The 24,569-nt window shown below is 38.6% G+C and overlaps 1 protein-coding gene across 3 annotated transcripts in view; it reads left to right on the forward strand.

Annotated features, from left to right (window-relative positions):
• Positions 1 to 24,569, forward strand: part of LOC129249916 (protein pangolin, isoforms A/H/I/S-like) — a 250,261-nt gene that overhangs the window by 16,597 nt on the left and 209,095 nt on the right. Inside the window, exon 3 of one of the 3 annotated variants that reach the window (XM_054889581.1) lies at positions 15,642 to 15,868. The exons of the other annotated variants lie outside the window; for them this stretch is intronic. Coding sequence (XP_054745556.1) covers positions 15,642 to 15,836 — 195 coding nt within the window. The 3' untranslated portion in view covers positions 15,837 to 15,868. Of the gene's footprint in view, positions 1 to 15,641; positions 15,869 to 24,569 lie in introns of those variants that run through there. 3 annotated transcript variants of the gene reach the window in all.

The raw sequence follows: 24,569 nt of genomic DNA on the forward strand, positions 1-24,569 counted from the left end.
TGGGTGTTTCGCCAAGCTCCTCCTCCTATTTGTGGCGTGCGTCTTGATGTTGATACTCGTATGGAGGGACCTACAGTTTCAAGCCGACTACGAATGACAGCTATTTTCATGAGGAGCTTTTTCATGGCAGAAATACACTCGGAGGTTTTGCCATTGCCTACCGATGGGCGACCGCTATTAGAAAAATGTTTTTCCTTAATTTTGGTGTTTCACCGAGATTCGAACCTACCTCCTAGCCTCACTGTGAATTCCGAATGGTAGTCACGCACCAACACGGTGGGCACCTTTTCGCTTACCTTTCAAGTTAAATCCACCTGGGCTTCACAAAAACGAGATATTTAGGGTGCAGCTGCCTGTGTTTTATATCTGATAGAGGAGTACGAAAGTTGCTGTATATAATATTATTGATGTATTCAAATACGTTCTTACAACATAAATAAATAAATATTTATCGGGTGTATACAACTATTTCGGGATATAAAGGACTTATACCCAAAAAATTTGTCGGATACCCGGGTGGCAGAGTATTTAAATTTTTTTGGGTGGCAACACAAGGGTTAAATAAAGTAATTAAAATACATTTTAAATAAAAATCTTGCAAAAGTAGAAAATAGGCAAATCAAAATTTTGCCATAGCATCAAATATTCTACATTTGTGCGTACATACAAATGTATGCATAAATTTATGTATGGAAGTATATATGTACATTGTACATACATACATATGTACATTGTACATACGCTTGCTCAGTACTTAAAGCAGAGAATGTTAATGCAATGAGAAGGTGCAAATGTTAAATGAGCTTTTTTCGAGTATTAATTTGTAGATTCATACTAAGGGATTTTCAAATTCAACTTTCCTCACTAGTGGGGGATTGCAGATATTTACGACGCAAGTGGAGGGTTTCTATATTTACTTACCACGCTAGGACAGGAATTCAGATTTTTTCTGCGTTGACCTAACTACTGAGGAAGTTCATAAGATTTTTCGGCACACTACTAAGGAAATCGACTTATTTCATGCCCACAGCGAAGCGAATAAATTTGCGATTAAGAAGGCCGCGCGGCAGTTAATTTGTGGTGCAGAAGCTAAAGTCGACGGAATTATTCGTTTTGTTTTTTGGCACGTATTTAATTGAGGTTCAAGTCCTGAAGTCATGTTTTTTTTCTTGCACATTTTTTTTTACAATTCAAACCAAGAAAGTTTGGTAAAATTGTTGAGTTTATTTTAATTAAAATTTCTTTAAAATACTGTTTTTTTGTATTTCATAAATGGAAAACGGTATAAAATAGTTCATACTGGATATGACCTGATTTTTATATAAATCAATCAAAACAGAAAATATGTACATATGTCTTTAATCTCTTTCATCAAATCCAAATTATATTGATGAGAAAATATCATTCTAATATCCGTCCAGAAAGCCAAACGCGCATACACAGATACATATGCATATAATTACGCATACAAACTTTCAACTAACGCAGAATAGGTGCATATAAAACTGCGAATCGAATAAATGAGTGATTTAGAAAAGTTCATTAGTAATTATAGTTTAGCGCAATCGTGAAAGATGTGTCGTGTATGCAGTACATCGTCCCATATTTGACTCAGGTTCAAGTCCTGCACACAGTTTTCTTTGTTCGATATTTTTATTTAATTTTTTGTATTTGGTTTAATTAGAGTTGATTTAAAATAGTGTATTCAGGTTTTTCTAATACCTGTTATTTAGAAATTTATTTTCTATATAACATTATTCATACTTCCTTTGAACTGATTCATATGTAAAACAGCCATAAAGGCAATCATATGAATATGCATTCCTATATTTAATCTCTTCAGTCAAATCTGAACTACTTACATACACATATTGATGGGATAATATTCTAATATCCATGGATGCATCCAGAAAGCCAAACGCGCATACACGCATATGTATATAAATATAATATATACAAACCTTTAACGAACGCAAAATGTATGCATATAAAAAACAACAACTGCGACCGTCTTCTTGCCCGTCAGTGAAAAGGGATATGTATACCCTATGAGCAAAAAGAACCGGGAAGGTGATGTTGACGGTTTTCTTCGATTGTCAGGCATAGTCCACCATGAGTACCTTCCATCGGGCCAGACCGTCAATAAAGAATATTATTTATCCGGCCGGAGATGTGAGCAAACAATTCTTGGATTTTGCATGATGGTAACGCGCCATCGCACTGATCAAAGAGAATACGAGATAATATAAATTGGCCTTAAATTTAACTCTGTTTTGTTTAATTTAAACATTCCCGGTACTTTTTGATCACAGGATACATATATGCGGCTTTACGGACAGAAATGTGTGATTCGCTGGAATTGTTCAAGGAATCTAAGTCGCATTAACTCGTGACTGTCGAACAGTTAGAAGACATATTTACATACATATAAGGGTGCATACATACATACGGAGCCGCGGCAACTCCACATGACAAAAATTCAAGATTTATCAAATATTGGCAAATAATTCCACGCGAAATATTCCAATATTGACTATTTTCGAATGGTCGCGAAAATTGGCATATGGACGGTTCGTTTTATGAATGAAATTGAAATATGAGCTCGAACTTATGAACGAACTTTTTGTTTTGTTATAAATTGTTCAGCGCCGTCGCTGATAGAATCATGGCTGCTGCGACTGCGTCTACGAATGTATTTTGTTTTTGTAGTCACTAGGCTTGGATTTTAGCTTTGGGCGACATGCGCATGTGAGATATGTGTTTTTGTTGAGTTCTAGAACATTTTAGAATGTGTGGTGACAAAGCGGCCATCGCGTTTCGCTTTCTGTTGCTTTTGCGTCTATCAAAGTATTGTGTTTTTGTAAGTACAATATTACGAATATCGACTGATGAAAGACAAAAGTACACGGAAGCAAGAAGGGAGCGCTGTGCTCGCGCATATGTATATGTATGCATGAATGTATGAACATGCATGGATGTAGTAACATATGAATACAATTATTTTGTAGGAAGTTTAGAAGGCAAGTAGGTATACTCGTATATGTATGTATATATGCTAGGACATAAAGTGGGTATATATACAAACATAGAGCAGAACTGTTTTTGCACTTGTTAGGAAGAAACTCGTTGAATAGTGCGTATGTGTATTTGATTTCTTGTAAGAATGTGATGTGCTGTGACATGTGTACATACATAAGTCAAGGTTATTTGGGCATACATGCATATGTACATATGTATGAAAGGAAGATGATGTTCTTCCGCTTGTGCATTATTGTTTTTCATATACAAATGTACATACATACATATGTATGTAAATGCTGTTGAATACATAAACTATAAATTGACATACAATATAAAATAAGTGTTGATTTATCTTAAACCGTTTGTTTTTTCTGAATGCAAATACCTCCTATTAACATGTACATACATATTATGTACTAGCAAACCCGGCCCCCTTCGCTGGGCATACTAAAATAGAATAGATATGGTTTAGAACAGAAAATATATGGTTTTCAGATTATTTATTTCTTTATTCTTTATTCAAGCGCTTTGGCATAAACAATATTTTTTGTTTTTCTATTTGTTTTTGAGTAAATATAAAATATAAATTGAAAATCACGAAAAAAGAAGATTGTTTTTAAATTTCAAATCAACGCATATGAATAAACAATCGTCTTTTTTCCTGATCATCCATGAATTTTTCGTTTCAATTTATATGTTTTATTAAGCATTGGAGCTTTTTTAACCATTATCCATTTATATTTTTCAAAAAAAAAAAAACGAAAAAAATTGTTTTTTCCACGAACACATAATTTCATTCGGATTTCACATTAAATTCTCAAATTTCGTAAGAAATTATTCACTGTTCCAAAATCCACTCCAAAAAAATTCACAAACAATTTTTACATGTTGCACTTACGTGTTTTCCTTATGGCATCCAAATTAGAAAGAAATATTGACACATTGTTTGTTGTAAGTTTGGTTTAATTCGGTGCAAAGACACGGCGGATCCACGTTTTGGCATATATTTCGAGACCCTAGTCATCAATAGGTATGAAAATTACCCCGTATTAAAGCACTTATCAACAGCTTTCATTTGATACCCATATTGTACATACACAACCAAAGGTTACCCGGGTCCACGTTTTGACCTATATCTCGAGACCCCAGTCACGTAGCGGCATGCAAAATACTCTGTAATAAGGCATTCACCAACAGCTTCAATTTGATATCCATATTGTGCAAACACATTCTAGGGTCCACGTTTTGGTCTCTATCTCGAGACCCTAGTCACGGAGCGGCATGAAAAATACTCTGAACTAAAGCATTCACCAACAGCTTCCATTTGATACCCATATTGTACATACACGTCCGAAGGTTACCCGGGTCCACGTTTTGACCTATATCTCGAGACCCTATCTACCAATATGTATTCAAACTATACAGAAATCATCTTCAATACCTACTTAACAATGTGTGTAAGTTTGGTTTAATTCGGTGCAAAGACACGGCGGGTCCACGTTTTGGCATATATTTCGAGACCCTAGTCATCAATAGGTATGAAAATTACCCCGTATTAAAGCACTTATCAACAGCTTTCATTTGATATCCATATTGTACAAACACATTCTAGGGTCCACGTTTTGGTCTCTATCTCGAGACCCCAGTCAAGGAGCGGATGAAAATACTCTGAACTAAAGCATTCACCAACAGCTTCCATTTGATACCCATATTGTACATATACATCCGAAGGTTACCCGGGTCCACGTTTTGACCTATATCTCGAGACCCTATCTACCAATAGGTATCCAAACTATACGGAAACCATCTTCAATACCTCCTTAACAATGTGTGTAAGTTTGGTTTAATTCGGTGCAAAGACACGGCGGGTCCACGTTTTGGCATATATTTCGAGACCCTAGTCATCAATAGGTATGAAAATTACCCCGTATTAAAGCACTTATCAACAGCTTTCATTTGATATCCATATTGTACATACACAACCAAAGGTTACCCGGGTCCACGTTTTGAACTATATCTCGAGACCCCAGTCACGGAGCGGCATGAAAAATACTCTGTACTAAAGCATTCACCAACAGCTTCAATTTGATACCCATATTGTACATACACATCCGAAGGTTACCCGGGTCCACGTTTTGACCTATATCTCGAGCTCTATCCACCAATAGGTATCCAAGCTATACGGAAACCATCGTCAATACCTTCTTAACAATGTGTGTAAGTTTGGTTTAATTCGGTGCAGACACGCCCGGTTAGCGAACACACACAAAAAGTTGACTTTATTTTATATATAAGATTTTTTTCAGTTTGTGTCCGAAAAATCCAAATATCTTACGGAACCCTATTTTTTTCCAAAATAAAATGTAATCCATGTTACTCGTGGATAATGTAGTTTTCGAATGGTGAAAGAATTTTTAAAATCGGTCCAGTAGTTTTTGAGCCTATTCGTTACAAACAAACAAACAAACAAACAAACAAACAAACAAACAAACAAACAAAGTTTTCCTCTTTATAATATTAGTATAGATAAATTGAAAATCAGGAAAAAGGAAGATTGTTTTTAAATTTTAAATCAACGCATATGAATAAACAATTATCTTTTTTCCTGATCATCCATGAATTTTTCGTTTCAATTTATATGTTTTATTAAGCATTGGAGCTTTTTTAACCATTATCCATTTATATTTTTCAAAAAAAAAAAAAAACGAAAAAAATTGTTTTTTCCACGAACACATAATTTCATTCGGATTTCACATTAAATTCTCAAATTTCGTAAGAAATTATTCACTGTTCCAAAATCCACTCCAAAAAAATTCACAAACAATTTTTACATGTTGCACTTACGTGTTTTCCTTATGGCATCCAAATTAGAAAGAAATATTGACACATTGTTTGTTGTAAGTTTGGTTTAATTCGGTGCAAAGACACGGCGGATCCACGTTTTGGCATATATTTCGAGACCCTAGTCATCAATAGGTATGAAAATTACCCCGTATTAAAGCACTTATCAACAGCTTTCATTTGATACCCATATTGTACATACACAACCAAAGGTTACCCGGGTCCACGTTTTGACCTATATCTCGAGACCCCAGTCACGTAGCGGCATGAAAAATACTCTGTACTAAGGCATTCACCAACAGCTTCAATTTGATATCCATATTGTACAAACACATTCTAGGGTCCACGTTTTGGTCTCTATCTCGAGACCCTAGTCACGGAGGGGCATGAAAAATACTCTGAACTAAAGCATTCACCAACAGCTTCCATTTGATACCCATATTGTACATACACGTCCGAAGGTTACCCGGGTCCACGTTTTGACCTATATCTCGAGACCCTATCTACCAATATGTATTCAAACTATACGGAAATCATCTTCAATACCTACTTAACAATGTGTGTAAGTTTGGTTTAATTCGGTGCAAAGACACGGCGGGTCCACATTTTGGCATATATTTCGAGACCCTAGTCATCAATAGGTATGAAAATTACCCCGTATTAAAGCACTTATCAACAGCTTTCATTTGATATCCATATTGTACATACACAACCAAAGGTTACCCGGGTCCACGTTTTGAACTATATCTCGAGACCCCAGTCACGGAGCGGCATGAAAAATACTCTGTACTAAAGCATTCACCAACAGCTTCAATTTGATACTTATATTGTACATACACATCCGAAGGTTACCCGGGTCCACGTTTTGACCTATATCTCGAGCCCTATCCACCAATAGGTATCCAAACTATACGGAAACCATCGTCAATACCTTCTTAACAATGTGTGTAAGTTTGGTTTAATTCGGTGCAGACACGGCCGGTTAGCGAACACACACAAAAAGTTGACTTTATTTTATATATAAGATTTTTTTCAGTTTGTGTCCGAAAAATCCAAATATCTTACGGAACCCTATTTTTTCCAAAATAAAATGTAATCCATGTTACTCGTGGATAATGTAGTTTTCGAATGGTGAAAGAATTTTTATAATCGGTCCAGTAGTGTTTGAGCCTATTCGTTACAAACAAACAAACAAACAAAGTTTTCCTCTTTATAATCTTTATATATATATTTCTTATGTTCGTGTGTTTGTCACTGAACTCCTCCTAAACGACTGAACCGATTTTGATGAAATTTTTTGCGTGTGTTCAATGGGATTCGAGAATGGTTTAGATTCACAATTTGGTCTCCTGGAAAATGTCTAGGGTCTCGAGATAGAGACCAAAACGTGGAGCCTAGAATGTGTATGTACAATATGGGTATCAAATGGAAGCTGTTGGTGAATGCTTTAGTTCAGAGTATTTTTCACGCCGCTCCGTGACTAGGGTCTCGAGATAGAGACCAAAACGTGGAGCCTAGAATGTGTATGTACAATATGGGTATCAAATGGAAGCTGTTGGTGAATGCTTTAGTTCAGAGTAGTTTTCATGCCGCTCCGTGACTAGGGTCTCGAGATAGAGACCAAAACGTGGAGCCTAGAATGTGTTTGTACAATATGGATATCAGATGGAAGCTGTTGGTGAATGCTTTAGTTCAGAGTATTTTTCATGCCGCTCCGTGACTAGGGTCTCGAGATAGAGACCAAAACGTGGAGCCTAGAATGTGTATGTACAATATGGGTATCAAATGGAAGATGTTGATGAATGCTTTAGTTCAGAGTATTTTTCATGCCGCTCCGTGACTAGGGTCTCGAGATAGAGACCAAAACGTGGAGCCTAGAATGTGTATGTACAATATGGATATCAGATGGAAGCTGTTGGTGAATGCTTTAGTTCAGAGTATTTTTCATGCCGCTCCGTGACTAGGGTCTCGAGATAGAGACCAAAACGTGGAGCCTAGAATGTGTATGTACAATATGGGTATCAAATGGAAGCTGTTGGTGAATGCTTTAGTTCTGAGTATTTTTCATGCCGCTCCGTGACTGGGATCTCGAGATATAGGTCAAAACGTGGACCCGGGTAACCTTTGGTTGTGTATGTACAATATGGGCATCAAATGAAGACGTTCTAATACCGAGAATTCCAATGATTCCACCTGAATTGCCATTTGAATTCAAGCGTTTGCAACTACCCATTCGCTTAACATTTGGAATAACTATCAATAAATCACAAGGGCGAACTTTAGAAATATGCGGGATGAATTTAGAAGAACCAGTATTCACCCATGGTCAACTATACGTTGGCTGTTCACGTGTTGGGAAGCCAACAGCATTATATATTTACTCAAAAACAAATAGAAAAACAAAAAATATTGTGTATGCCAAAGCGCTGGAATAAAGAATAAAGAAATAAATAATATGAAAACCATATCTTTTCTGTTCTAAACCATATCTATTCTATTTTAGTGTGCCCAGCGAAGCGGGCGGGGTTTGCTAGTATTAGTATAGATATTGTCATATACCATCATTTATGTACATATAAAGTACACGTTCATTTATGTATGTATGTATGTAATGAAAAACTTCATGAATTACTTTTAGAACTTTATTAAAATTAATTCGCGTCGCGCGCATCCACAAAACCCTGGTTCACAACGCAGGTGCAGAAATAAACGCACTGCGTATTTATCATCCCCATTTGACTCGGCATCAATTGTCGGCGCCAATTTTTTTTCTTTTTTAAATGGGTTTTGTTTTTAATGTAATCGTAAAAAAAATTGCAATAAATTTTATGTCTCCGCTTATAATTTCAAAAGTAACAAAATGGTAAAAAAATAAGCAGTCGAAGAAATAAACGTACCGCCTATTTTTCCTCGCCACATGTTAGACTCGATATCAATTCCCGGCGCCAACTTTTTGACGTGATAACGTCTTATAATTCGATTTAACAGGCTGCACGCACGAAAAAATGTGTCGTTACCTTGCTCATATGTAGTTACCTTGCCCATTAGTGTTACCTTGTTCTTTAGTGTTACCTTGCTCATTAGTGTTACCTTGCTCATATTAGTGTTACCTTGCTCATATTAGTGTTACCTTGCTCATTAGTGTTACCTTGCTCATATTAGTGTTACCTTGCTCATATTAGTGTTACCTTGCTCTTTAGTGTTACCTTGCTCATTAGTGTTACCTTGCTCATATTAGTCTTACCTTGCTCTTTAGTGTTACCTTGCTCATTAGTGTTACCTTGCTCATATTAGTGTTACCTTGCTCATTGCATTGAATGAACTGCAAGCGAAAGCGCGGAAGGAACGACAAAGCAAACAAAGCAAACGAACGGCAACGTTCGACATCTTGCTCTCCCCTACTTAAGTGAGCGTATATATGTATGTATATGCGCATATGTACATATTTAAATTCACGTATTTGTATTTGCATATGCCTTCTTATTGATTATTATTAATTTGATTTACTTGAAGAATTTAAAATAAAACCAAGTTTGTTAATAATACCTGTTGTTTTAATGTTATTATTATTTTTTTTTTATTATATATGAAGGAAAAAATGTATGGTAATATTTACCATATACCTTATAACATATGTTGTCTATACTAATATTATAAAGAGGGAAACTTTGTTTGTTTGGTTGTAATGAATAGGCTCAAAAACTACTGGACCGATTTTAAAAATTCTTTGACCATTCGAAAGCTACATCACGAGTAACATGGATTATATTTTATTTTGGAAATAGGGCTCGAGATATAGGTCAAAACGTGGACCCGGGTAACCTTCGGATGTGTATGTACGATATGGGTATTAAATGAAAGCTGTTGATAAGTGCTTTAATACGGGGTAATTTTCATACCTATTGATGACTAGGGTCTGGAAATATATGCCAAAACGTGGACCCGCCGTGTCTTTACACCGAATTAAACCAAACTTACACACATTGTTAAGGAGGTATTGAAGATGGTTTCCGTATAGTTTGGATACCTATTGGTAGATAGGGTCTCGAGATATAGGTCAAAACGTGGACCCGGGTAACCTTCGGACGTGTATGTACAATATGGGTATCAAATGAAAGCTGTTGGTGAATGCTTTAGTACAGAGTATTTTTCATGCCGCTCCGTGACTGGGGTCTCGAGATATAGGTCAAAACGTGGACCCGGGTAACCTTCGGATGTGTATGTACAATATGGGTATCCAATGGAAGCTGTTGGTGAATGCTTTAGTTCAGAGTATTTCCATCCGCTCCTTGACTAGGGTCTCGAGATAGAGACCAAAACGTGGACCCTAGAATGTGTTTGTACAATATGGATATCAAATGAAAGCTGTTGATAAGTGCTTTAATACGGGGTAATTTTCATACCTATTGATGACTAGGGTCTCGAAATATATGCCAAAATGTGGACCCGCCGTGTCTTTGAACCGAATTAAACCAAACTTACACACATTGTTAAGTAAGTATTGAAGATGATTTCGGTATAGTTTGAATACCTATTGGTAGATAGGGTCTCGGGATATAGGTCAAAACGTGGACCCGGGTAACCTTCGGACGTGTATGTACAATATGGGTATCAAATGAAAGCTGTTGGTGAATGCTTTAGTACAGAGTATTTTTCATGCCGCTCCGTGACTGGGGTCTCGAGATATAGGTCAAAACGTGGCCCGGGTAACCTTCGGATGTGTATGCACAATATGGGTATCAAATGGAAGCTGTCGGTGAATGCTTTAGTACAGAGTATTTTTCATGCCGCTCCGTGACTGGGGTCTCGAGATATAGGTCAAAACGTGGACCCGGGTAACCTTCGGATGTGTATGTACAATATGGGTATCCAATGGAAGCTGTTGGTGAATGCTTTAGTTCAGAGTATTTCCATCCGCTCCGTAACTAGGGTCTCGAGATAGAGACCAAAACGTGGACCCTAGAATGTGTTTGTACAATATGGATATCAAATGAAAGCTGTTGATAAGTGCTTTAATACGGGGTAATTTTCATACCTATTGATGACTAGGGTCTCGAAATATATGCCAAAATGTGGACCCGCCGTGTCTTTGAACCGAATTAAACCAAACTTACACATATTGTTAAGTAGGTATTGAAGATGATTTCCGTATAGTTTGAATACCTATTGGTAGATAGGGTCTCGGGATATAGGTCAAAACGTGGACCCGGGTAACCTTCGGACGTGTATGTACAATATGGGTATCAAATGAAAGCTGTTGGTGAATGCTTTAGTACAGAGTATTTTTCATGCCGCTCCGTGACTGGGGTCTCGAGATATAGGTCAAAACGTGGACCCGGGTAACCTTTGGTTGTGTATGTACAATATGGGTATCAAATGAAAGCTGTTGATAAGTGCTTTAATACGGGGTAATTTTCATACCTATTGATGACTAGGGTCTGGAAATATATGCCAAAACGTGGACCCGCCGTGTCTTTGCACCGAATTAAACCAAACTTACACACATTGTTAATTAGGTATTGAAGATGGTTTCCGTATAGTTTGGATACCTATTGGTAGATAGGGTCTCGAGATATAGGTCAAAACGTGGACCCGGGTAACCTTCGGATGTGTATGTACAATATGGGTATCAAATGGAAGCTGTTGGTGAATGCTTAAGTTCAGAGTATTTCCATCCGCTCCATGACTAGGGTCTCGAGATAGAGACCAAAACGTGGACCCTAGAATGTGTTTGTACAATATGGATATCAAATGAAAGCTGTTGATAAGTGCTTTAATACGGGGTAATTTTCATACCTATTGATGACTAGGGTCTCGAAATATATGCCAAAACGTGGACCCGCCGTGTCTTTGCACCGGGTCAAACCAAACTTACACACATTGTTAAGTAGGTATTGAAGATGATTTCCGTATAGTTTGAATACCTATTGGTAGATAGGGTCTGGAGATATAGGTCAAAGCGTTGACCCGGGTAACCTTCGGATGTGTATGCACAATATGGGTATCAAATGGAAGCTGTCGGTGAATGCTTTAGTACAGAGTATTTTTCATGCCGCTCCGTGACTGGGGTCTCGAGATATAGGTCAAAACGTGGACCCGGGTAACCTTTGGTTGTGTATGTACAATATGGGTATCAAATGAAAGCTGTTGATAAGTGCTTTAATACGGCGTAATTTGTTATGTTATGTTATGTTATGTTATGTTGTGTTGTGTTGTGTTGTGTTGTGTTGTGTTGTGTTGTGTTGTGTTGTGTTGTGTTGTGTTGTGTTGTGTTGTGTTGTGTTGTGTTGTGTTGTGTTGTGTTGTGTTGTGTTGTGTTGTGTTGTGTTGTGTTGTGTTGTGTTGTGTTGTGTTGTGTTGTGTTGTGTTGTGTTGTGTTGTGTTGTGTTGTGTTGTGTTGTGTTGTGTTGTGTTGTGTTGTGTTGTGTTGTGTTGTGTTGTGTTGTGTTGTGTTGTGTTGTGTTGTGTTGTGTTGTGTTGTGTTGTGTTGTGTTGTGTTGTGTTGTGTTGTGTTGTGTTGTGTTGTGTTGTGTTGTGTTGTGTTGTGTTGTGTTGTGTTGTGTTGTGTTGTGTTGTGTTGTGTTGTGTTGTGTTGTGTTGTGTTGTGTTGTGTTGTGTTGTGTTGTGTTGTGTTGTGTTGTGTTGTGTTGTGTTGTGTTGTGTTGTGTTGTGTTATGTCATGTTATGTTATGTTATGTTATGTTATGTTATGTTATGTTATGTTATGTTATGTTATGTTAAAATATATGTTATGTTAATGTTAACTCATTCTCTATATCCATACAAAATATGTATCAAACAAATAAAATTAAAATTTTCTCTTGAAAAATGCAACCATTCAATCAGTATTTTCTTATGACGTTGTCACGTTAAACTATCGTCAGTAAATCGACTTTGCAGACAACCTCTTTTTTTTATAATTTTGTTTTTTAATTAGTTTTTTTTAATGCAATTGAAAAAAAATTTTGTGTAATAAATTTTACGTATTCGCTTATTATTCAAAAATACGAAAATAGTAAAAATTTAATTGGTTTAATGTCGAGGTGAGAAATGTGTTGTGTGTTGAGGTGAATGATGTGTGGTGTTTTCAATTCAAATTTCAATTTATTTTCAAATTTTTCTGACTACAAATCGTTCAAATCTCAATTGTACTAAAAAAAGCTGACAGTAACATTTGCACCTTCTCATTGCATTAACATTCTCTGTGCGCACTGACCGACGTATCGGTAAATTGAGTAAACCTTATCGCGTAGAAAACCACTGTGTTCTTTTAGTTACATATTTACACAATACATCGGCTTGTGTGTATTTGTGTTTGGTTGTATCTGCACAATGTTGCCACTGATATTTTTGCTTACATACAAAACACACATCTACGTTATCAGTTACAATTTTTCATTGTTTAATAAACCAACAAATGCAAATAGTTCATTTATCTATAGCTAACTATATTCAACATTGTTTTTAAGTTATTTTATTAAAAATTAAAATTTTTCTTAGTTTATTTTGTAAATGATTTCGTAATCTACTGTTTGGCAACACTGTGTGGTGAGAGAGCTATCAGCTGAAACGGTTCTACTCAAAATCCTGCGATAAAATCTATGATACCCTTATGGCGATAAAAAACAACACTCCTTTAAATTGGTGTGCCATACGAGCTTGACTAAACTGACACCACGCAGACAAGAGAGATCTGAAAACTTTTGGGTACTGGGCTTAGTCCAGGGAGGCTTACAGATTCTCCATTTCTATCAACAAGTTTACTTCCACCTTTATCTTTAATAAAATACCTTGCATGGAGGAAAGTCCGGAAGCTACCAGAGTTCTAACAAGCGTATATAGAGAAAAAGCCAAAGATATTTTCGTTAACGGACTCGACGGGGATTTGCCAAAGCTCCTAAAGAACCAAAAGGCCGTCCACATTCACTCGCCCAACAATAAAACACAGCTAGCAATATCATTTATCTCAAAATAAAATGCATACATGAACATCAATCGATCCATGCAGTCAAAAGCAGTGAACTTTGTACATATATGAATATACCAACTAAAGCAGCTGAAAAAAGGTCATCTTACAGTCCATAGCAGGTGCAATACAAATTGATATTCCTACCCAACATGAAGAGCAACAAATGATAAGAGTTGAACATTAATTATAGACTATTGTCGGATCAAACTCCATCTGACCTCTCCGGTATACATTTTTGAGAATGACGTCTTCTTCATTACCGTACATGTAGTGCAGGACGAAGAACGCTTCTTCGTAAACTCCCTAGTCAGAAAAGTAGAAATCACTCACCACGTTTGGATAAACTTTTTTGGGAAGAAAGGACAAATCTAAAATTCTTTCTCTCCATCACTAACCTCCTATCGACTCTCTTAAAAAGTTATCCGCAGTAATAAATATCTACGGCAATACGCTGAAAATTGACAACAATTCAGTTATTAGGATTGAACAGAAATGCTCAGCTGACGTTAATAACATTGAAATTTCGACCGAATATATGCTGGTATTCAATATACAAAATTAATTAAATTATTGCGCAACTGGGAAATAGTAAATATTTTTCTGTACTAGAAACCCCATCTGTTATGTCTGTATATGGACCCGTAATAATATAGTTTCGGCGATAACCAAGAATATTGAACAAATATTTCGCATCCTCGAAGAATGCAACTACGAGTTTTATTATAAACTGGAAAAAACAAGCGGGGTTACTGATGACCTTTCTAGACCTCCCAAATCAGGAGTAAATACTCTAACGACAACTGACCATAGTGATGAAAGCTCAGAGAGTAATCTAATACCGTCTACAGAATCTCCAATCAATGCCTTTAAGAACATATTTTTTCTACTAATCGGTAATGAAAAAAACTATAGCTTTACCCTTTTATCAGAGACATATTAATACATTTTTAGAATTTACACACATTTACATTTTAGAAACACGAAAATTTTTACAGAAACTTTCTTGAAGGATATCAAAAATGAAACTGAACAAGGGAAAATAATTATAAATGAGCATCAACGAGCTCATAGAAATAGCCGCAAAAATAAAATAAAAAAAAGTACTTATTTCCACGGATAAATCGAGGATAAGGTCGAACATTCTTCAATATACCTTAAGCAGAAATATGACAGACACCCTCCAAATCCAAAAATACAAGCCACCTCGACTATGAAAAATCCTTGAGAAGTCGTCCACATAGATACATACATACATATGTATATAGTGCGCAGAAAAGAATTTTATTCTCACCCCAGTCGATAAATACTCAAAATACGCAAAAGTCGAAATAATCCCGTCTAGAATAATTGAGAGACATTAATTACCTATTTGTGAACATATTAATACGGTCGGTATTTCTAATTTTGTTGCAATTGATTTTGAGAAAACACGGAGTTCAGCTTCAATTTCAAAGGAAATTACAAGACTTCATTAAAACCCAGCTATTCGGCTCGCTAAAACTAATATCAGAAGTTCGTTTCGACATTCAGCACGTATTTGGCTTTATTATATAAATTAGTATAGAAATTTAAAAAATGAATAATTACACGTTAAATAATTTTATTTATTTACTTATTTAAGATATATGTAAGACTTTTATAATGCTTCTACATAATAGAAATTACAAAACTCTATTCTAGTAACATAGAATGTAAACTTACAGTCAGTCAGAAACATAAATACAGTATTTGTCTTATACGGATGCGAGACTTAGAAGTATCTGCGTGACATACATGACCTACAAGTTTTTATCAACCGCATCCTTCGTAGGATCATATGCATCTTTTGTGTCCTAACACTGTCTGCAACAAACAACTGTCCACTTTGAAATTCGACCTCAGAAGTGGAAATGGATTGGCCATACTTTTTGGACACCAAATGGAGATATCTCGACAGCAGTTCGAGACTGGATCCCACAAGGAAGTTGCAGACGAGGGAGATTATCGCACACGTGAAGGCGCCTAGTGGAAGCAGAAGCGCTACAAGCACGCAGCTCTTAGCGGCAAGTGAAGTTTCTAGCTTTAAGTAATTTTAAATGGTTAATTGAGGCCTTATGTTTTTAGGAACGACGGGAAAATATATATATAAATATGATCTTAATTGAACTTTTTTTTCAAGTTTCTTTCTCACCACGGCTTACGCGAAAAGCCAAACGATCGACTATAGGAACACAGGGCTTGTAACCTTAAGGGAAGGAACAACAAGAATACAGAAAGGAACATTTAAAATTATCCTTACAGTTGTTTGTTTTTGAAATATTTCCCATTTATTTATTGCAATCTATGTAGTAACATTTAACAATATTTATACCTAAAATTAAGATTCACTTGACGTTTAACAATACATATTTATAATTAAAACTAAGATGCACCCAGTTGTGCAAGCAATTTGCTTTTTAGCATATGAGACATGTTGATTTCCTTTTCACTCTGTTAAAGGAAATGGGATTGGTAGTAATTTATGAAATTAAAGGGTTTGGGTGCGATTGAAGTTTTATATTGCGTGATGAGGCATGCTTTTTGATTTCTTCAGCTAGTTTTGAGATCTTTCAGGGAGTTTTGAGATCGCGGAGAATTTGGGCTTTTCTGATATAGTATGGTGCATTCGTGATCTTTCTGAGAGTTTTCGATTGAAATCTTTGGATTATTTCGAGTTTGAGTTAGCTGCGGTGCCCCAGCGTCGTATGCCATATGTCCATACTGGTTTTAAGATAGCTCAGTACAGTGAGAGCTTATTTTCGAGGGCGATGAATCGTGAAGCCCTTATCACGCTTTTTAATAACGCTCTTAAAATAATTAAAAACCCGCTTGTAAATAAAGTTATTTATTCGACGTCTAACAACAGGATGATCTTATTACTAGGAGCCGTAATTCAGATCCCGGAGTCCTATACGGTGTTTTCGAGGCCGACCCAATCGGACTGGAAACCGGCAAACGTATGTTTATCCAGCAATCCATAATCCAGCCGTTAGCTCCTTGAACCCATATAATCCCCGGGGGCTGACGGAATCCACCCGGTAGTACTACAACAAGACGAGGAGCTAATTACACTACACCTAGACAGGATAATGCGCGACAGCCTTGCACTGGCATGCATACCAACAGTGTGGAGAAGAAGTGGTATTCATACCAAAAATTGGAAAAAATTATTATTCACTGGCTAAATCCTTCGGACCAATCAGTCTCACCTACTTTGCATTAAATTCAATGGAGAAGATTAGCGATAATGAGATCAGATCAGACTCTTTGCCTGTAACACCTCTTTCTCGGAGTCTTTCTCCCCCTCCTGTGATGCCCAGTAGTTGTTGTTGTTGTTGTTGTTGAGGTGGTTGAACATTTCTTAGCTGAAATGCTCCTAATTAGTGACCAGCACCGTTTTAATACCACTATCTCGTGAAATGATGATGAAAATTTTTTTTTTTTTTCTTTTTGTTTTTTTTTTTTTTTTTTGTTTCCAAGTCAAATCCATTTAGTGAGGTCCAAGAATAGGAGCAAATCCTTTATCTCGATGACTGAGATCTCCTTAATTTGCTGTAGGAAAGGCTTACCGAAGGATCGGAGTCGTGCCCTGGCTAGTCCCGGACATTCACATAAATAGTGGAACAGACTTTCCTTCGCCCCTTCCGCTTGACAGCTTCTACAGATAGGATTGAAGGGTAGATTAAGTCTAGGTGCATGATCCCCTACTTTCCAATGTCCTGTAAGGGTTGCAGTGATCCGTGAAATGTTTGGCCGAGAGCATCCTAACAGGTCATTCGTCCTTTGGATTTTATATGACGGCCATGTGTTTTTTGTTGTAATACATGTAGGTATTTGCTTCCATCTTCTTTCGGCTAAAGCATGATAGTGTGAAGCAATAGATGCTTTTAGTGTGTTCAGTGGGGTGGAAACTGCCACCGCCTCTGTTATGTCTAGTGTTGAGCCCTTTCTTGCTAGCTCATCCGCTATCTCATTGCCTCGTATGTTCCTATGACCGGGAACCCATATCAGGGTAATTTCAAGCCAATGGCTGAGCAGTTTCAGCTCCTCTCTACACTGTAGGACCAGTTTGGATGAAATGTATATTAGTTGGAGTCTAAGGCCTTAATAGCTGCTTGACTGTCTGAGAAGATAGCTACTCTTGCACCAACTACCTTGTAGAGTTCTAGGGATCTGCATGCTTCTCTGATCGCCAAAAGTTCTGCCTGGAACACGGTGGCATAATCAGGAAGACGAATTGATTGAGATAGGTTGAGTGGCTCCGAATGGAAGCCAGCTCCCACACCACAGTTCATCTTAGAACCATCTGTATAGATTTCGATATCGTGTCTTCCAATCACCTCTCCTTTGCTCCACTCGGCTCTCGGTGGGAAGCGTACCGTGAAGCCTTTCTTGAAGTTTAGGTCGGGGACTGTGTAGTCTGATCCGTTTTTGAGCAGCGGGGGTCCCTGTAGGAGGATCTTGCTGTGACCATACGGCCTTGTTGTCCAGCTTCCTGTGTCTCTAAGTCTCACCGCACTGCAAGTAGCTATTGTTTTAATGTGTAAATCTAATGGCAATAGATGTGTTAGTACATTGAGCGCTTCAGTAGGACTGGTGCTAAGCGCTCCTGTAGTTAGGATACACGCTGTTCTTTGTATCTTGTTCAGCTTAGTTTTGTTGTATTTCCTTTCTGTTGCAGGCCACCAGACTAGTGCCGCATATGTTAGTATTGGCCTTACAATGGCTGTGTAGGACCAGTTGGATAATTTTGGTTGGAGACCTCATTTTTTTCCCAACATTCTCTTACATGTGTAAAGTGCTATGTTCGCTTTCTTTACCCTGTACTCTACGTTGGACTTCCAGCTGAGTTTGGGGTCCAGGATAACCCCTAGGTATTTGGCCTGTTTGGTTAGCGTGAGGCTGACGCCGTTTAGTTTTGGGAGATTAAAGTTTGGCACCTTGGTTTTCTTGGTGAATAGCATCAGTTCAGTTTTTCTCGGGTTTACGCTTAAACCACAGTCCCAATTGCTGAGTAATACCAGAGCTCCTTCCATAATCTCACTGATTGTGGTTGGAAACATTCCTGAAACCATAAGCACTATGTCGTCCGCGTACGCCACCACTTTAATTCCCTTTTGGTTAAATTTGGTGAGGATGTTGTTGGCGACTAGTAACCACAGTAGAGGGGATAAGACTCCTCCCTGAGGGGTTCCCCTGTTGACAGAGCGTTTTATCGTGCTGCTGCCTACCTCACCGATGATTATTCTAGTTTTGAGCATGTTCTCTATCCATTCGTTGAGACCTGTGTCTATGCCTAGCATGTTAAGAGCCTCAATTATGGATTTTGTGGTGACATTGTTGAAGGCCCCCTCTATGTCGAGAAAAGCGACTAGTGAGTATTGCTTGTATTCTATGCTCCTCTCAATCGCACTTACAACCTCGTGAAGAGCTGTCTCTGTGGATTTTCCTTTGAGGTAGGCATGTTGAGATGGTGAAATCGTTGAGTCTGTAATCTTTTCCCTGAGATATACATCCAACAGTCGCTCGAGAGTTTTGAGGATGCCCAGTAGTAGTACACAACCTGCTTCACTTGCTGATACACAACGGAATTCGCTGTTAATAATAGACGGATGGGGTTGTAAATATAGCGAGAGGCAGGTTCGAGAACATTTTTCGCGATATACTGCAAAGAGCTTTAAACCAAAGATGGTGTGCTGGAGTTGGTCTGGACATAAACGCGCCCAAAAGAGGCATCATTCCTTTCACCAGGAAAAGAGCCTTACCAGGAATGAAAGAGATCAGCTTAGACGGGGTTGCTATTGATTTGGTCAGCGAAGCTAAGTATCTTGGTCTTGTCCTGGATGCCATGCTTAACTGGAAAAGACAAGCTGACGCAAGGTAATAAAGGCTTCCATGATCTGCAAAAGTCTAGCAGGGAAATATTGAGGCTGCAAGAATCCTGTGGACCTGTCCTACAGCTGCGATGGAGGTGATGCTCGAGCTGACACTGCTCCATATAGTCATTCAGCAATCAGCCAAACGTACCCTGCTGAATATTACCAGGGAAGGTTTCAGGAGAGGAAGAGTGATGTCATCTAAAAAAAATGGAAGTGCTAAAGCTGCAGCTCCCACTCACTCAGCTACCCAGAGATGATATCACTTAGGTGATCAAATTCGAAAAGAAGAACTACATTTGAAAAGAAAGCCTAGGAGTGTACTCTGCACTGGTACACAGATGGCTCGAAGAACTTAGAAGGCATAGGCGCTGGAATTTACGGCCCCAAAACCAAACGGTCTGTGCCAATGACTAGTTTTCCAAGCAAAGATGTATGACATCTGTCTATGTCCAGAGATAAACATAGACAGGAACGTCTGGAATGAGCGAATTGACATTCTGAGTGAGAGCACACTTCAGAAGGAAAACACACCATCAAGGAGAAACTCAGAAGTGAAGGCTAGGGCTAAGGGAGGTTTGCGGGCACCAAACTATGTGGCTACGCCAGGCGAAATCCTTACTAGGAGGGTACAACCAATAGGGGTTTAAAAAGCTCATAACCCTCCCCAAGGATAATTTGAGAATGCTCACGGGCAGCCTCACAGGCAACTGCAGACTGCGAAGTCATCTGTACATGATCGGGATTCGGTCCACGGTCTCTTGCCGTTTCTGCGACCAATCCCAGGAGACTCCAATGCACCTTTTCCTGGAATGCAGCGCTATAGTGCGGAGAAGGTTGAGACATCTTAGCCAACAGCAACCAGAGGAAAGGCACATACGCTCAATCCAGCCCAGCTTGGATGAGGTACTGTGAGGAGTAGAGGACACAAAAGACCATGAGGTCGAAGTGCAAATCTCATTCGTATATCTATCTATCTTTTACTAAAATGAAATATATGTGTTAGCTGAAAAGCTTATGATGCAATGGAAATGTCCTGCTATTTCACCTTTTACAATGTGGAGGTACCTATCGTGGGATGTTCTGAAATAGCAGGTAAAAGAGCAATAAGCGAAAATAGTCCGTCAAAATTGTGCTTATATTGTTAGTTATTTGGTAGCAACAATGCATAAAGGAAAGTGCGAAGATAGTGGAGGTAAACGGGAGCTCCGACGAATACAATAGCAAATGTAGCGATGACGACAAGGACTGCAGTGATGAGAGAGCGTGGATTCTGGAATTCGAATCGAGCGACAATTGCGACGATGAATTATTAAGGAGGGTCGTGAACAGAGGGAAACATGGGCATTACGATTTAACAGCCAAGAAAGACAGCGAAGTTTGATTCCTAGTGCCTTGCGTTTTGTAAAAATTCGGGTTTGCCGTGTGAGCTTGCAGTCAAGATGCATTCTTGATCTATGACTATGTTATTGAATTTAACGGGTGGGTAAGTATTTCGCTTGAGCTTAAAGGTAACTTGCAAATATTACGTCTCAATTGATTTTATTTTTTTGTTTTTGAGCCATTGAGTTATTTCATCTAGTCCGATTTGGAGTTTAAGAGAAGCCACATCAGGGAGGGAGTCAATTGCGAGTAAAGCGGTACCATTTGCAAAAGTTCCGATGATAGTTTCCTCAGTAACTGGCAGATCTTGAGTGTCAACCAAGTATAAGATGGGACCCATAATACTACATACCTTGGAGTACAAACAAGTGCTAATTTTTTTGGTAGAACTTTATAAAGATATAATAATTTGTGGGTAGAGTAGGCTTGAAATGTATCGAGAAATTCGACTGTGCAATACTTCTTGCCTTCATGATTTTTGATTTTTCCGAGTTTACGGATAATTTTTATTTATGCACCTTTCCATTGAGAAGGAACAATATCAGTTAATATTGAGGCATTATATATAATACATATATGCGTGAAGAAAGATATTCCTTCCGCTGGGAGTTGCTTGAGTACTTCTCCTGTGATGAAATCATATCCGGGGACTTTTTTGCTTTTTAACCTTTTTTATCGCTTAATTCACATCGTTGTTTCAGAATTTTTTATGGGTGGGTCCAGGGTGTCATTTGAAGTAAAAACTCGGGGTAAGTGAGCAGCAAATACGAGATACGTCTTAAGCAATTTTAATGGTTTTAATGTGCTAATGCTGGCCTTTTAAACTTTTTGCTGCTCTCCAAAAAGAGTAGTCAGAGACAGAGGACGCATCGAAGTATTTTATTTGTGTCAGTCGGCCAATATGTTATGGAGCCAGAGGAAGGTGTGATGAGGTTCAATTTTGTTATCGCTGCTAACAGGTGGCGACCTGCAAGGAATCTGATGAGGTTAAAAAGAGGATTTGCTGGTTTTCTCGCGGGCGGCCTCCGTAGCCGAATGGGTTGGTGCGTGACTACCATTCGGAATTCACAGAGGGAACGTAGTTTCGAATCTCGGTGAAACACCAAAATTAAGAAAAACATTTTTCCAATAGAGGTCAGGTAATGGCAAACCTCTGAGTGTATTTCTACCTTGAAGAAAACTTCTCATATACATATGTCGGGGATTGAATATCTTCTATGCAGAAAGAGTGAATGCTGCAATGTTTGATGGTGTTTTTATGAGAATATCAGAGCCAGCATGCGGTTTTTTATCGGGGTGCATTGTGTGACATAACTTGTAATTTGGGAAACAAAAGTAGCTTTTATCTGTGAAATGAATTTGGGATATCGTGTGATTTGAGAAGCAGTTTTATTTGTAATATGTGTTTGGAGAATCCATTAGCGTTCCAAAGGAGAATATTCATAGGTTTGAGGGGCTTGGTTGCTTGGTTGGTTTAAGGGTGACCCCGCATCGGAGTGCCACATAGACCGCAAGTTGGGTCCGTTGTGTTGCCCTAGAGCTCATTATTTTAAATGATTGCCCCACCTAACCGAGATTTTGATTGTAGATTTTGGTCAAAGATATTAATTCGTTTCGAAAATTTGATGAGAGATTCGATTTTCAGGTCCGAGAGTACTGAAAGATTGTCAATTGTTGGAGAGCCTAGAAGAGCGAGTCGACTTCTGGCTAGACCGGGACAACTGCACAGCAAATGTCTGCTCGATACTTCCTCATCTTCATCTTCGCAGTATCTGCACAGGTCGTTTTGAGGAACCCCGAGCCGACGTGCGTGAGTGCCCAAAAGGCAGTGGCCGGTGATTAGAGATATTATATGCCTTAGTTCGTGTTTCGAAAGACTTATAAGGGTTTTTGTCTGTTTCAGATTGTAGGATGGCCAGATTTGTCTGGTCGTAACGCAAGTAGTTTCCACTCGCCACCTCCGATCAGCAATGCTGTGAAATTCTCGATCGATGAGCATTTTACATGTTGAGAGCGAAATGTGGATTGTGGGTAAGTTACTAGCATTTGATTGCGCAGCTCCAGCTCTTGCGAGCTCATCAGCTTTGCAGTTACCTTCGAATCCACTGTGACCCGGTATCCAGATAACTTGGACAGAATTCTGAACACTTATCTCGTTAAGAGATAAGAGACAGGATCGAACCACATCTGAGTGGGTATAAGAGGAGCTGAGTGCTCGAACGGCCGCTTGACTGTCGGTGAAAAAGCGGATATCCTCTAGTGATATTCTATTTTCTAAGAGAGTTTTCGCAGCATACCAGATAGCGCATACTTCCGCTTGGAATACGCTACAGTAGTCGGGTAATCTAAATGATAGATTGATGTGAGGGGAATTGGAAAAGATTCCAAAATCACACTTTGCAGTCTTGTTTTGAACCATCTGTATATATAATCAGAGGGCCATCGATTTCGGTAAGATTTGTCTTCCATTCTTCCCTAGTTGTCCAAATCGGGCCGTGGACAGCTTCAACCTCTATGGCAGTGGTGTCAGCATTGCTAAAGGGAAGAAGAAAAGCATTAATATGTTTTCGAATGAGAATACAAGAGCGCGATCTGACGTTAGCCTCACCTTGAAACAAGGTGTAGTGCCTATCTTTCAGGCCGCATATCTTGTCGTTTGATATCCAAGGTTCTTGGATGAGAATGATGTCTTTTCTAAGGTGAGAGAGACGAAGAATGAGGGCTGCTGAGGCAGCCTTAGAGTGATGCAGATTAATCTGCAGCACCGTTAGATGAGCATTCAATGACTGTGGCGTTCGCGTCATCACCGCTGTCTAAAAGTCTATCCTCGTCCTCGAGTGGGATGTTGAATAAGTTTCCCACAAGTTCGCTGTTTGATTCCGAGTCGGACTCAATCGTCGAAGCTTGTGAGAGAGGCTTATCGACATCCATCTCGGGGGCCGCCGTACTCTCTTCGCTGGGTGCGAGGAGATTTTTCGGCTGATAGGTCCAGATGGTAGTGGTAGTGAACCCGAATGCCACAATCCCCTTGCGGTCGTCCAGTGCTTTAACGCTTTCTTGGTCCAGGAGCAGCGTGAGGGGCTTAGTTTTTGAGTCGTGAGACTCAAGACTTGTTTGAGGAGTGCGACCGTATCTGGCATTTCACTTGAGGACAATCCGAAATTGATTCTTTGTGCTGAGGGTGCATTTATATTTTCTGGAATATTTTTAACAACTTGGGGAACATGAAAGCCTTAGATGTTTGCAGACGTTTGAGTAGCAGAAATGGACTTGGATGATTTTTGAACGACCGGTGTTGGGTTCTCATCCTTTTTTCTCAATGGCATCATAGGGCATCATAGCTTCTGTAGATGTTTATATATCATGCATCCTTTATGATTTGCTGGATGATTTCCTTCGCATGAGGCACATTTGACGTCGCTTGTTTTCATCTTACGCGAGCAATTTGAGGATAAGTGGGC

This window comes from Anastrepha obliqua, chromosome 6 (assembly GCF_027943255.1).
Source record: "Anastrepha obliqua isolate idAnaObli1 chromosome 6, idAnaObli1_1.0, whole genome shotgun sequence".
NCBI classification, from domain to species: domain Eukaryota; kingdom Metazoa; phylum Arthropoda; class Insecta; order Diptera; family Tephritidae; genus Anastrepha; species Anastrepha obliqua.